This window comes from Podarcis vaucheri, assembly GCF_965113315.1.
Source record: "Podarcis vaucheri genome assembly, chromosome: 17".
NCBI lineage: Eukaryota > Metazoa > Chordata > Lepidosauria > Squamata > Lacertidae > Podarcis > Podarcis vaucheri.
In genome coordinates, this window is record NC_138755.1 from 7,406,037 (window position 1) to 7,419,529 (window position 13,493).

The 13,493-nt window shown below is 48.3% G+C and overlaps 1 protein-coding gene across 6 annotated transcripts in view; it reads left to right on the forward strand.

Moving 5' to 3' along the window:
• The window catches only part of PDE4A (phosphodiesterase 4A), a 339,410-nt gene extending 327,826 nt beyond the window's left edge, over positions 1 to 11,584 (forward strand). For all 6 annotated transcript variants that reach the window (XM_082205418.1, XM_082205417.1, XM_082205419.1 and 3 more), the window contains 5 exons: positions 798 to 897; positions 4,136 to 4,290; positions 6,875 to 6,997; positions 8,762 to 8,944; positions 10,882 to 11,584. In XM_082205418.1, coding sequence (XP_082061544.1) covers positions 798 to 897; positions 4,136 to 4,290; positions 6,875 to 6,997; positions 8,762 to 8,944; positions 10,882 to 11,256 — 936 coding nt within the window. In that variant the 3' untranslated portion in view covers positions 11,257 to 11,584. The remainder of the gene's footprint in view (positions 1 to 797; positions 898 to 4,135; positions 4,291 to 6,874; positions 6,998 to 8,761; positions 8,945 to 10,881) is intronic.
• The last annotated feature ends 1,909 nt before the right edge of the window (positions 11,585 to 13,493 follow it).

Sequence of the window (13,493 nt, forward strand, 5' to 3'; positions counted from 1 at the left end):
TCGCTGTGGAGCATTACGGAGGGCACAGTGTTTAAACACCCAGAAGAGTCAATATAGTGCACCATTCCTGGTGCTGGGGGGCCACAACAGGGGGTGACGCACTCTCCCAATCATGCCCCTGTTAGGAGCTTCCCAGATGGACCTCTGCTCTGATCTAGACAGGCAATTCTTATAACTTCATGTGTGTTGCAAAACACCATAGCAATAGAAATGGTAATGGTGATAATAAGCGATAGGCAATGCTTCCTTTTGAGAGGCTAGAAAAATTAGCCCCATTGATATTGTTGTTTCTGTTTTTATGTCCGAAATCATGATTTAACCCATGAGTTAAAACCTCTATGGCTTTCCAGATGTTGTTGGATTCCATCTCCCATCAGCCCCAGTCGGCACTGTCGATAGTCAGGGTTGATGGGATTTGTAGTTCAGCAAGATTTGTATCACCAAAGGTTAGCTACCTCTGCTCTGTACCAGTCAACCACAATGGCTGGCCAGCCTGGGATATGAGGAATTTTTGGATGCCAGGGTCTTTTCCCCAGGTAGAATGGGGAGAGGACGTAGGCATCCCATTAGAGTTGCATGTTCATTGGGGGCCTGATATTGCCCAGGAAATGCTCTGGCCTGTAAGCTTCAGTGGGTTACCTCACATGGCGGCAACACACAAATCTTTGGGGTTTGGGATCTAGCCTCGCTCTCTGCTAGCAGTGGGCATCTCTCCTTGTTAGCGAATCACCAGCTTCCTCCACGAAGCAGGACAGAAACACCATACCTGTAGCAGCTTCTCCCTCTGTCCTTTGCAGGCTGTCTTCACTGACCTTGAGATCCTGGCTGCAATATTTGCTGCTGCCATCCATGACGTGGACCACCCTGGTGTCTCCAACCAGTTCTTGATCAATACCAGTGAGTAGCACAGGGAGTTGGGGGGCAAAGGGGTGTCGTGGGGGGGCATGACTTGGTGGGGAGAGGGGGAGGGGTACGCATGTGTGTCATATATGGAGGAGATCTTGGACGGAAAAAGGATTTGAATGTGCCTCTTTTGCCTGCACCTTGTAATGTCACCTTATCATGCCTGCGGCTGAACTGCTTTTCTTCTGACAAGGTTGCTATAGGGTTGTTGCAAGAAAAGAGAGACTTATGTATGTGGATGATACCCAGCTCTACCTCTCTTTCAAATCAGAACCAGTGAAGTCAGTGAAGGTCCTGTGTGAGTGTCTGGAGGTGGTTGGAGGATAGATGGTGGCTAACAGACTGAGGCTGAATCCTGACAAGACAGAAGTACTGTTTTTCTGTCATGAGCTTCATTGTTTTCCTCCAGATGGATTCAGCAGCAGACAGTTTTGACACACAAACCCTGTCTGCTTCTGGTTTAGTTATTTTCACCTCGCTCAGAGAAATACTTGCAAACTTGCATTCTTGTGCAGAGGTGTTCATACGAATACCATAGGGCCATATCCAGACACACCTTGCTAAGGCCAGCTCTGGAACTTGCGGTGGTTTGGGTAGGGTGTGCTACTCAATGCGGGCTGTAACCGTCTTGAGATCTCTGCATGTGACGCTTAAGAGTGTTTCCACTCTTCACTGTACCCAGATGGTGGGATAATGCAGCCTGTCTCCGCTCAGCTAAAACACGAACATGCGCTTTCCTTCGAGTCGCCAGCTCCTCCTCCACCTTACTTTGTGCTGCTGCAAGCACAGTCCTTTCTCCAATCATTTGAATCAGACAACGGGTGGGAGAGGGTGTCCCTGTTGTCTAGGTAACCTGAGAGGACGTGTGCCGGCAAAGTAAAATTAGGCACGGAAGGGGACTCGGATGCTTTGCGAGAGAACAAGAAACAGGTTGGGGGAGAAAGTGAGGCAGGCGGCAGCAGCAACAGCAACAGCACCCCATCTTCCTAACAGGGAAGCCCAGTTCAGACCTGACACCTGCACACATGCTTGCAAACTTGCCCAAGGTGCTGTGCCGATTTTTATTCTAGATTTAAAATGTCACAAACGCCCTTTCCTCGAAAAACCCAAGAAAATTTGTAAATTTTCAGGAGGGGGGGAGTAAAGGCAGATCCAAAGAGATGCTGCCTCGTGGAATTGGGGCAACGAGTGTTCGAGATGCAGCTAAGAAGCCCCATCAGTGGAAGTCCTGCACAAGGTCCCTGAAATTGGCTCTGTGGGGGTCAGGAATACATCCTGAGCATCACATGGCAGTGAAGGTGTGTTTGTTCTGATGGGCTTTTGCAGCTAGATAAATGGATCTTTGCCACGAGTGTCTGTTTTGTATGGTTTTAAAACAACCACCACTGCAGAGAATGCTCTTGCTTCCTGAAATGAGGAAACCTGGCATAGAGCCCTCTAAGATGGACAGGTGAGGCCCTCTCAGGTATGCTTCTGTGTGTGCACAATTTACACACCTGCATGGCCTCCTTCTGAGAGTCCCACTGCTAAACTTTCAGAGGGGGGAGGGAGAGCAGTCGCTTGTGAAAGGCCGTAGCCCCGATCCGCAGAATTCCCAGGCAGGGCGGGGATAGGCTCTCACCGGAAACACTGAAAGCCTCAGCCAGTGTGGATGGTGCTGAGAGAGATGGACTCGTGGCCCTGATTCTGTATAAGGTGATTTTCAGCGTTGCCCTTATTTTCCAGGCTGCCACTCGCCCTCCTTTCCCAGCTCTGCTCGGGAGGGGAGGGGAGGGAATTAGTCCAGCTGAATTTCCCGGTGACCTTCATATTGTGCACCCTTCTCAAAACACGTGATAGAAAACTAGAAGGGATGCAAAGGGGGAAAGATGGCAGGGTTACCAAAAGCTAGCCAGGCAAATCAGATATGGAAGATTCCCTGGGGACTGAAGCAATTTCTCCCACTCAGTCACAGCCTTGGGACCAGGGAGGGGGACACTCTAAAGAGGAATTAGCTCATCTCTTTCAATACTGATAGCAAACAAATTTCCAGTTCAAACTTACTGTCTTCCCTCCTTACCCTCATGCAAGTGGAACCCCCTGATAGCGATCACCACCAGAAAGAAGTAAACAGGGATTGTCATGGGTATAAAACTGGGCCCTTGCCTTATTTTGCCATCAAAAGCCTTTCATAATCCCACTGTCCCAAATTTTTGTCCATGCTCCAGACATTCCCCAAATTGTCCGGGGGCCTTGACTGGTGCAGTAGACAACTTAATACCGAACAAAAGCAGATCTTTATCATACTTAAGAGGATTATGTAACTTCATTAGTGTAAAAATGCTAAATGGAATCCAGGTAGATACTTTTTATTAATCTCAGCCTGTTAAGCAGTTTATAATTTTGCAACATAAAAAAAATACTTGTGTAATGATATAAAGAGAAAGCCTTACTGTTTTCTTTAAGAGATTGTGGTGGCGGCAGGTGTTTTAAGAAAAGTCTGGGCTTGGCAAAGTAGCTGCAGGACTTCCTGCGGACATGAGGGACTTCTGGGAGCATCACAAAGTCCTTAACAGTAGTTTCCAAACATCAGAAAAGAAGTTGCTCTTCAAATCCATTGTGGATAAAGGGGCAAGGAACTCCTGTAAAATTACAGGGAGGTGCATAACTAAAAAGTGCTGCCTTCCTGGGTTATTCAAGGGCAGAATATTCTTGCGGGTTGTTCTGCTCTTCCTCCTTCTGTAGATGTTTTGCTTCTGTAGGACTTGCCTGGCCTCTTTGTTCTGGAATAGCATATACTTCAAGCCATAGCCAAGGGTATGAGCAGGCAGGAAGAAGGCAGGTGCAAGTGTGTGGTTTGCATGGGACCTCAGGGACTGAATTTACAAATCCAGCTGCCTGTTGATTTAGTCAGCAGAGGCCTTGTTCGTGGTGGCAGTACAGTTGTTAGTGACACCAGACAGGGCTGTGGTGCCTAGGTTGTGGAACTCGCCCTCCTCACCCCCAGAGAGCCACTTGCCTCCCAGACAACATTTATTCAACAAGCCTTGGTTTCGAAGAGTCTTTTGGTTTATTGCTGCATTGTTTCGTGATTCCTTTCTGCTGCTCCGAGCAATTTCAGATTGTTTGATGATTTCATTTTTATTTCATTTGTTTTTTTAAATCCTGTAAGCCATATGCTGATGTCAGCAACTAAAATGAAATATCCGTTCCTGTTCTCCGTGACACCGACTAACGTGATCCTCCTTGGCAGATTCGGAGCTGGCGCTGATGTACAACGACGAGTCAGTCCTGGAGAACCATCACCTGGCGGTGGGTTTCAAGCTGCTGCAGGAAGAGAACTGCGATATTTTCCAGAACCTGAGCAAGAGGCAGCGACAGACTTTGCGGAAGATGGTCATTGACATGGTGAGCGTCAGAAAGGAGAGCCATTGGCTGCTTCCAAGAACATAGAATCATAGAATCATAGAGTTGGAAGAGACCACAAGGGCCATCGAGTCTGCATTCCCCCTACTCCATCCCTGGGCTGGGTCTCCCAGTTCAAGGTTCCATTCCTCATTTTTTCCCTTGGGAAATTCAGTTGTTTAAAAGCAGAGGTATGAAACTTGCTGCTATATTTCTCACAGTGACGCTGCACAAGGAAGGACCATCATCCCTGTCAGGCTTTCTGTCTGTACCAAGCTGGTGGACCTTCAAATGAGCAGAATCATTTTAATTTGTCTCCTGTCATTCCTTTGCTGTACACATGTGCACATTTCATGGCAGCAGTTGTATGCAAAGACCAACACAGGAGGAAATTGTAGTTGCACCTCAAGCAGGAAAACGTGACCTGGGATTTGAGGAATGGGTGGCAAGGCTGATCCTCTGTCTTAGTGCAGAAACTGCCTCCCGTCTCGCTGGCTTCTGTGTTGGTCCCCTCTGCTCTGGTTCCCAATAGCAGGACTGTATAATTTGAAACAGTGGCATACCGTGACTCTGAGATATTGACCATGGTAGCGCAAGGCACATCCCCAAATGGCACCAACGCCCAAAGTTCAGATACGCAGCGTCCAAGGCTGAGGCAGAAAAACCAGCAAGCAGCCTCCCGCTCCCTGGCAGTAAAAATAGGGTGGGTGGAATTCCGTGTCGCATGATGGCACATGTCCCATTAGCCCAAGCATTGCAGCTTGCCAGGCAGAACGAAGTCCCCTCTCTCTGGGGGTCCTCCTTCCCTCCTCATCCATCCTTCCTTTTTCTAGATCAGCCATCCACTTTGTAGACTGCTCTGGGCGCCACAGGGCCCACTCATAGCAGGACCCTGCTGATGAGTACGTGGCAACCCCAGTCGGAAAAGGCTTGGCCAGTCAGCGGTTTGTGGGTTGGAGGGATGGGTGTTATCAGAGCAACTAGAGCACAGGCATCCTTGGCAGCTGTGTTGATGCCCTGCAGGCCCAAAATCCTGGTCCCGTCTCCCATGACCCCAAACAGGCACACTGGCTCTGTCTAATATTTGAGATAGAGCCAAGTGGACTAAGATGCGTTGCTTGCAAAAGAGTCCTTTTCTTGCCAACTATTCCGGGTGGGTGATGACAGATGAAGCAGACTTTTTGCAAGATTTGCTTAAATGCCAGGATATGCAGAACCCCGCAGTCCCACCCTGGTTTAGGAGGAGCTTTCAGGTTGCTTCTGTTGTTTCAGAGAAAATCCTGAAGGTGGGGAGGGGCGAGAGATTAGCTCACTGGCGTTATGATAATGTTCAAACTCATGTAAATTTAGTTGATTAAAATAATCAGTTAAAAGGTCCCTGATTAAGTAATCTAAAAATGGTTTCATCAGCTGACAGCTCTGGTGTTTCTTCAGCCTGTCTCTCCTCAGAACAGATATGGTAGAACAACCTCAAAAGCACTAAGGAGAGGACTGTGGAAGCCCTCCTAGATAGTGGCAGTCCCACAGTCACTAGGCTTCATGGAGGGGCTAGGCCAAGGGTTTTCACCCAGTGTGTCGTGGCACCCTGGGATGCCTTGAATGATGGTCAGGGGTGCCGTGGGCAACACTGGCCTCTGTCCCTCTTTCCTTCCCTCCCTCTTCTGATGCCCTCTTCTGACTCTTCCTCCTAAAGGCTTCCACAGCTGTTTGTTGCAGCAGCCCCGGCTCCAAGCTCCACAGGTGAATGGTGCCTCTGGGGCTGGCCAGGGGGTGCTGGTTGACAGGAGCTGAGGCAGCCTCAGAGTAAGCAGCCAGCAGGTGAGGGAGTCCAGCGAGCCTTTCCTTCAGCTCTTGCTGTTGGGGAGTCCTAGGCCCTTGTGGGGCAGTGTGAGGAGGCACCTCTCTTTGGGGCAGGGGGCGCAGCTCAGAGACCATGAGCAGGAGCAGCGGCTGCCCTGAGGACTCCCAAGGAGAGGGGAGAGGAGGCTGAGGGAACCCTCCACAAGGGGGAGGGTGTTCAAAAAAGGGTGAGAGGCTGCCAGCTCTGCAGGCAAGGGGTGACAGAACTGGGCTCCTGAGCCCCACTGGGGTGCTGCAGAAAGAAGGTTGGTCAAGGGAGCCGTGGACTCAAAAAGGTCGAAAACCTCTGGGCCAGATGAAAGAAAACTACTCCAGAGAAGCGGACACGGAGCAATGGATCCAAACTACAAGAAAGAAGATTCCACCTAAACATTAGGAAGAACTTCCTGACAGTAAGAGCTGTTTGACAGTGGAATTTGCTGCCAAGGAGTGTGGTGGAGTCTCCTACTTTGGAGGTCTTTAAGCAGAGGCTTAACAACCATATGTCAGGAGTGCTCTGATGGTGTTTCCTGCTTGGCAGGGGGTTGGACTCGATGCCCCTTGTGGTCTCTTCCAACTCTAGGATTCTATGATTCTATCATTCTACATTGGATTGCTGTCTGTCTGCACAGGAGCCTAAATTCCCTGAGAGGAAGGATGGAGCACGAACAAAGGCATGGAGCCCATGATAGTTGAAACGCGAGTGATCCCCTTCCGTTATCAAAAATTATGGCTTCTTCTTCTGCAGGTCCTGGCTACCGACATGTCCAAACATATGAGCCTCTTGGCTGACCTCAAGACGATGGTGGAGACCAAGAAAGTGACCAGCTCAGGGGTGCTTCTGCTGGACAACTACACTGACAGAATACAGGTGGGCAAGGCTGGATGAAGTCCTGCATGCTACAGATTGGGAAAGGATGGTCAGGTCCTCTTGTCCAGAGGCACAGCCCTGCCCAGGATAAGCAGGAAGGAGGTCAGTCCCCACCACAGGGGCAGGCTGGGGAGGCAAAGTGCAGCTGGTCCCGGAACTGGCATTCAGACAAAATGGCCACAAGGAAGCTGGTAAGCAGCTGCAAGGGTCGCCTGGCAGCAGCTTGCTCTCAGATGTGTTGCCCAAGCTGTTGAGCCAGTCCAGCATCTGAGGCTTGGGCGGGAAGGTGGACGGATGACATTGTTTTATTTAAATTGTTGGCCTGCTGCCTAAAAACAGCCTTTCAAGGAAGCCTTCAAAAAAAGAAAATATAAACACACAATACATACAATATTAAAAATTTTAAACAAAAACACACACTGAAAACACAGTTAAGACTGGGGAAAGGTCCTGTGGTTCAACTGCTGATCCTTAAAGTTAGAAAGCATGCCAGCGCAAGTAGATAAATAGGTGCTGCTGCAGCAGGAAGATAAACCGCATTTCCGTGCACTCTGGCTTCTGTCCCGGTGTCCCGTTGTGCCAGTAGCAGTTTAGTCATGCTGGCCACATGACCCAGAAAGCGGCCTGTGGAAAAACACTGGCTCCCTCGGCCTGAACGCGAGATGAGCACCACAACCCCATAGTTGCCTTTGACTGCACTTAACCATCCAGGGGTCCTTTACCTTTTACCTGCCTTAAAGATCCTGCAGGGAAAAACAGCCTGGGCATACAAACACATGCATAATTGTGTCCCTGGGGCTGGAGCCCCTCCTTTCGGGTGACTGGGCAATCTTTGGCTCCCTGTATCTTCCTGGCAGTAGTGACGACAATGATGGCGTTCACTGCCCACCCCCCAGACCTTAGAAAGCCCATTGGCTCCTTTTGTCACGTGACAACTGAATAAGCTGCAGACCCTCTTTTGGGCCCTCTGCGCTGGTGTTGCCCACGCCAAGTAGCAGACCAAGAGAACCTTACTGCTGTGGTGGCGCAGGAAATTTGCCACATGGGTTGGACAGCCAGAGCCTTTGCTTCATTTGCACAGTCCTTTTCCTAGGTTTCCCACTCGCCAAACTCCTTAGGCTCTGAGAGCAGAGGGGGGCTGATTCCATCTAGGTCTTTTCTCCCTCTGCACACATGCAGACACACAACTCACTGTTTTGCTTCCCAAGGGTTTGGTGTTCAGCTGCCTAGGTCCCTCGTACCTATGGTACCGCCTCTCTTGGTATCTCCCACGGAGGACCTTATGGTCTTCAGACAAAAACATCTTGGAGGTCCCGTGCCACAGGGAGGTTAGGTAGGCTTTTTTGGCTGTAGCCCCGATCTGGTGGAACGCTCCATCACAAGAGACTAGGGCCCTGCGGAACTTAACATCTTTCTGCAGGGCCTGCAAGACAGAGCTGTTCCACCAGGCCTTTGGCCAAGGCACAGTCTGACCCCCTCCTTTGGTAATCCTCACAGAATTCTAGCCCAGTGGTTGCCATTGTATACGATATATACGATATCTTTATTGTCATTGTCAATAGAAATTGAAATTTGAAAATTTACATAAAACATTCAAAAACTCTGAAAACCCATTTTAAAATACAAAATTCTATAGATGTGATTTTGAACTGATTTTAGAATTAATTGATTTTAGAATGCTGTGTTTATTGTTGTTAGCTGCTCTGAGCCCGGCTTCAGCTGGGCCTCTCTCTGACTGTCCTTCCGCTTCCTGACCCCAACCAGGTCCTGCGGAACATGGTTCACTGTGCGGATTTGAGCAACCCCACGAAGCCGCTGGAGCTCTATCGGCAATGGACAGACCGGATCATGGAAGAGTTCTTCCGGCAGGGGGACAAAGAGCGGGAGCGGGGCATGGAGATCAGCCCCATGTGCGACAAGCACACGGCCTCCGTGGAGAAATCGCAGGTGCGTGATGGCCAAGTGGGATAATGTTTCAGGGGGGCGAAGAGGGATCCCTTTCCCCTCCTGCTACTACCAAGGCTAGGAAAATTCAGACATGGGATGGCTGCTGCCAAAAACCCACTTTATCTTTGGCGCATCATCGTGCTCCCATCCCTGAGTTTCAGCAAAAATACAACTTCACCAGAAGTTGAGGGGCTGGGAGGAAGTAGGGAGTAAACATAGCCAGTCCAGAAGGAGAAAGGAAACCCTAGATCCATTACAGGAGAAAGGAGGGGCTGCCATGTCCATTGGAAGAAAGCAGGAATCTGGCACTGGGAGGCAAGCAAGCTTCTTTCCTGTGACTGTGAGCCAGCAGCTTATGGCTTCCAGCATACATAGCTGAGTCTTTTACAGGCAAGTGTTTTTTGTTCGTGCAAGGAATCAGTGGCCATGAGTTGGTACAGAGGATCCATTGCCAGAAACCTGCCTTTTCCCTGTAAGAAACTACTGTTTTAAGCAAAAAGAAGCTGTTATATGCTGTCAGACCGTGGGACCTCATAGCCTGGTGTGGCCTCCTCTGTCAGGCTGGCTCAAGCCCCCTTAACTTCCTGGGCCCCCTTTTTGACTGGGAATATCATGGATTGAACCTGGAGCCCCTCTGCCTGGCTCCCTCCTTGTGGGAACTGGGAATGTGCTCTTCTTCCCACAGTTACTAGGTCATTTATGATTGTGTGCACCTCTGGACTAAAAACTGTGCAATCACACCCATGTCTGCACCACTGTTAAAGAATGCTTTATTTTGCTAACAGAGAGCTCCCTGCTGTACCATTTTGGTGGGAGTGTGGATTGTCGTCTTTTAAAATATGTGTAAGAGAGAACCTAGCCAGCTATAACAAGCCCCACACTCCTCCAAAGCACTGTCCCACTGTTTGTTGAACCAACTGTTCTATTGCCTTTTAGAAACACTTTAATGTACCTCACCCTTTCAGTGCTATAGAGGACAGCTGTTAGGGGAAGGGGGGTTGTTAGTTACAGTTTAGCTAACTTCTGCACTCGTTTTAGCACTAACAGGAATAGCAGGTACAGGGAACGGAACATGTTGTCTTACAGAAAGCCTCTGAGAATTTCAGCAGAATACTATTTTTCTAGTCCTCATTACTTGGAGAATCTTGAAAGGATAAAGCTACGGCTTATGCTCAAAACCCAGAGATGAGGATGCAAGGACATACCTGTGAGTTAGCCAGGCTGCCCCCCATCAAGGGCACAGGCCCAGGGGTGCAAAAATCATGCCTGTCCACTGTGGCTTGGAGTGGCTAGGAGCTCACCCGTCTGGGTGCTCCCTAGGCCATTCTTCCACTGTTCTGGGCGATGACTCTGGGCTAAGAGAAGTTAAACATTCCCTGCCCTATCACTGCATTATTCTAGCTCCTAAATAACCACCCCTCACCCACACCCCTTCCCACAATGTACCTGGTGCAAAAGCATCCAGGCCTTTTTTCTGTGGCCTGAGGAAGCACAGGATGAGTTCATGGGTGTCCTTTAAGGGACTGCAGTTGGCAATTGAAATATACTCGGAGTCGAGAGTGGATTTCATGCTCTTTATTCAGCTCATAGTGGTGAGGAGGAATGGAAGTTCCCCCAGAATGTCTGCTTTATATACATTCTTTACACAATGGGCCCCACGTGATTGGCTAATTCCAGGATTCTCCTGTAGGCCAATCAGGTTGCGGATTCACTTCCGCCTGGAGCTGGATTGTGTGGCTCCTGTGGACCAATCAGACTGCTGCATTCTGGGTCCTATTGTTCTAGGACCAATCAGACTGCTGCATTCTGAATCCTATTGTTCTAGGACCAATTAGACTGCTGCATTTTGGATCCTATTCAACTCAGTACCTAACAGCAATACTGCTCACTGTTCTGTTACCAACCCTCTTCTTTCCCTGCCCCGGGTTGTGTTTCAGGTGGGCTTCATTGACTACATCGTGCACCCGCTGTGGGAGACGTGGGCAGACCTGGTGCACCCAGATGCACAAGACATTTTGGACACCCTAGAGGACAACAGGGACTGGTACCACAGCATGATCCCCCAGAGCCCCTCTCCCCCTCCGGACGACACGGAGAAGGACGATGAAGCCTGCCTGGAGAAATTCCAGTTTGAGCTGACTCTGGAGGAAGAGGGGGAGGACTCAGAGCAGTCTGAAAAGGACCACAGCAGCCCCGGCGACGAGGACAATAGCTACTACACAGCCGCAGAGGAGCAGCAACACGAGTCCCAGGAAGGGCAGGACAGACTAACGGACGACACAGTGAACGACACGTCTACTGGCACATCATGACTTCGGGGAAGGGACAACTGAAAAAGCAAAAAACACACACACACGAAAGTTTTCATGAGGGAGGGGCAGGGATAAAAAAACAACAACGAAAAAACTCATTTTTTATTTTTATTGTATTTTTTATAAAAAGAAAATCAACAAGAAAAAAAGGGAAATATACACAGCAACTGTAGAACCAGGTTGGCCCAAGCAAGGGGCAGTGGCCCTGCTGCCTCAGTGAGCGGCCCAAGCACTCCAGAAATAATCTTACCTTTAATTTTGCTTTCTTTTTCTTTCTTTCTTCTCCGTTGTTGCCGAGTGGGTTTTTATTATTTTCCTTTGCTGCTTTTTTTTAAAAAAAAGACTGGTGCCATCAGGAACAGAAGGAAGGCGATGGTGATGAAAAGCATGTATGAAGTGGTGGCAAAGGCCAAGCAGGAGGAATAATAATAATAATAATAATAATAATAATAATAATAATAATAATAGTATTTTAAGCCATTTGTAGTAAAACAAAGCAGAGACACTGCAGGGCTTCAATGCCAAAAACCAGTAATAATTTTCACCCATGCCCCTTCTGTTCATCTGGCTCCCTTGCTTCAGACATGCCCTCCTGGGTCGTTTGGTGCCTTTATTCCTTTGCCCATCACAGCATAACCCTCCTAGCTGGAAAACAGGGTGTTCAAAACATTGGGGGTTTGGGGGGGGGAGGGAGAGTTCTAATAACTTTGATTTTTGTAACTTATTTTTTTAAGCTACTGCTAATTTATTTTTGTGAGATTATTTTGATTTGATCGGACTGGTAAGAAGAAAGGACTTTGCCTCCTTTCTCCTTCCTTCCTTCCTTCCTTCCTTTCTTTCTTTCTTTCTTTCTTTCTTTCTTTCCGATGCACTTTTTTTAAAAAAAATTAATAATAATAATAATGGTTTGCAGGTGGGGAGTTCCTTTTTTTTTTTTTTTTGCCTGTGACGCCATAACATTCTCCCAGAAGCAAATGGGAGAAGACATTGCTTTTAAAGAAAACAAAAGGGAACAAGAAATCAAATAAGCAAAACATTTTATCTGAGTTTCCAAATAGCCAAGTCTTCCTCCGTTTATCATTTTGCACAAAAAAAGAAAGAAAAGGCAATATGGCCAGGATTGAATGGTTGTAACTGGCCAACTTGCCCAGACAGCTCCATAGGGGACCTCAGGGGTGAGTATTCCTCTCCCAGTAATGGGGATGGGATGGAGAGAGGAGGGTTGGTTTGCATCCTTCCTAACCCAATAATAAGAGGAGAGACTTATGTTTTTCAGTGATGATTATTTAAGGACTAATTTGCAGGTTACCACCATCTTTATGTCTGAAAACCTGTGATTTGTTAGTTGATGAATCTCTAAACTGCAGTACCCCTCTTCCTGCTTACAGGTTTGTCAACTAGGAAATGCAAGTGTACTGACCACAAACAAACAAACAATTTGCATGTGCCTCTAGGCACATATTTTTCTCACAGGAGGCTTGATACAAGCAGAGTCTGTATGAATGAAACCCAAATCTTTATTTCTGTGCAATGCAGTGTAATGTGGCTGGATCACATAGATTGACTTGTGAAGTTTGTATGCTGGGGAGGGGGGGCGGGCTTTATTAAGTTCAAAGCCTAGAGGCTCTAACACTCTTGGTTCCAGAGGTGAGGATCCACCTCAGACCACCACCTTCCTAGGAAAATTATGTGTTTACATGTGCCCAGAAACCCCACACCATTCTCGCACTGCTGTGACGTAAGCCAATAGCTTTTTTTCAGACCCTGGGTCTGGTTCCAGAGAAGCTCCATCTCTCAGAGCTCAATCAGATCGACAGAAAATCCAGCCAAAAGAGGAGTCTCAGCAGTAGGCAGGTTTCTTACTTTAAGGTCACTTGCCTTGAAGTGAAATACAGAGGCAGCTTTTCCACTTGCATGAAACTGGCCAGAGGAAGGGGGTCTGAAATGTGCTTTTCTTTCCCTCCACGGGGCTGATCTTGCTATACAGATCTCCATGCCAAATACTGCTCTCCTGACGATCTCTTCCCCTGCTCTATTATTGGGCACAGAACAAGGAGCCCCGGCCGCCTCCTGACAGTTCTCCTAGAGAAGCAGGACCTGCTGTCTCACCCTTTCACCAGAAATCACCATGAGAGAAAAGAAAAGAAAATCTGCTCTGTGGAATATCAAAAGGAGATATTTTTGGCTGCTTTTATTCTTTGCCTTAACCAGCCAGCGGAGTATAATTTGCTAGTATC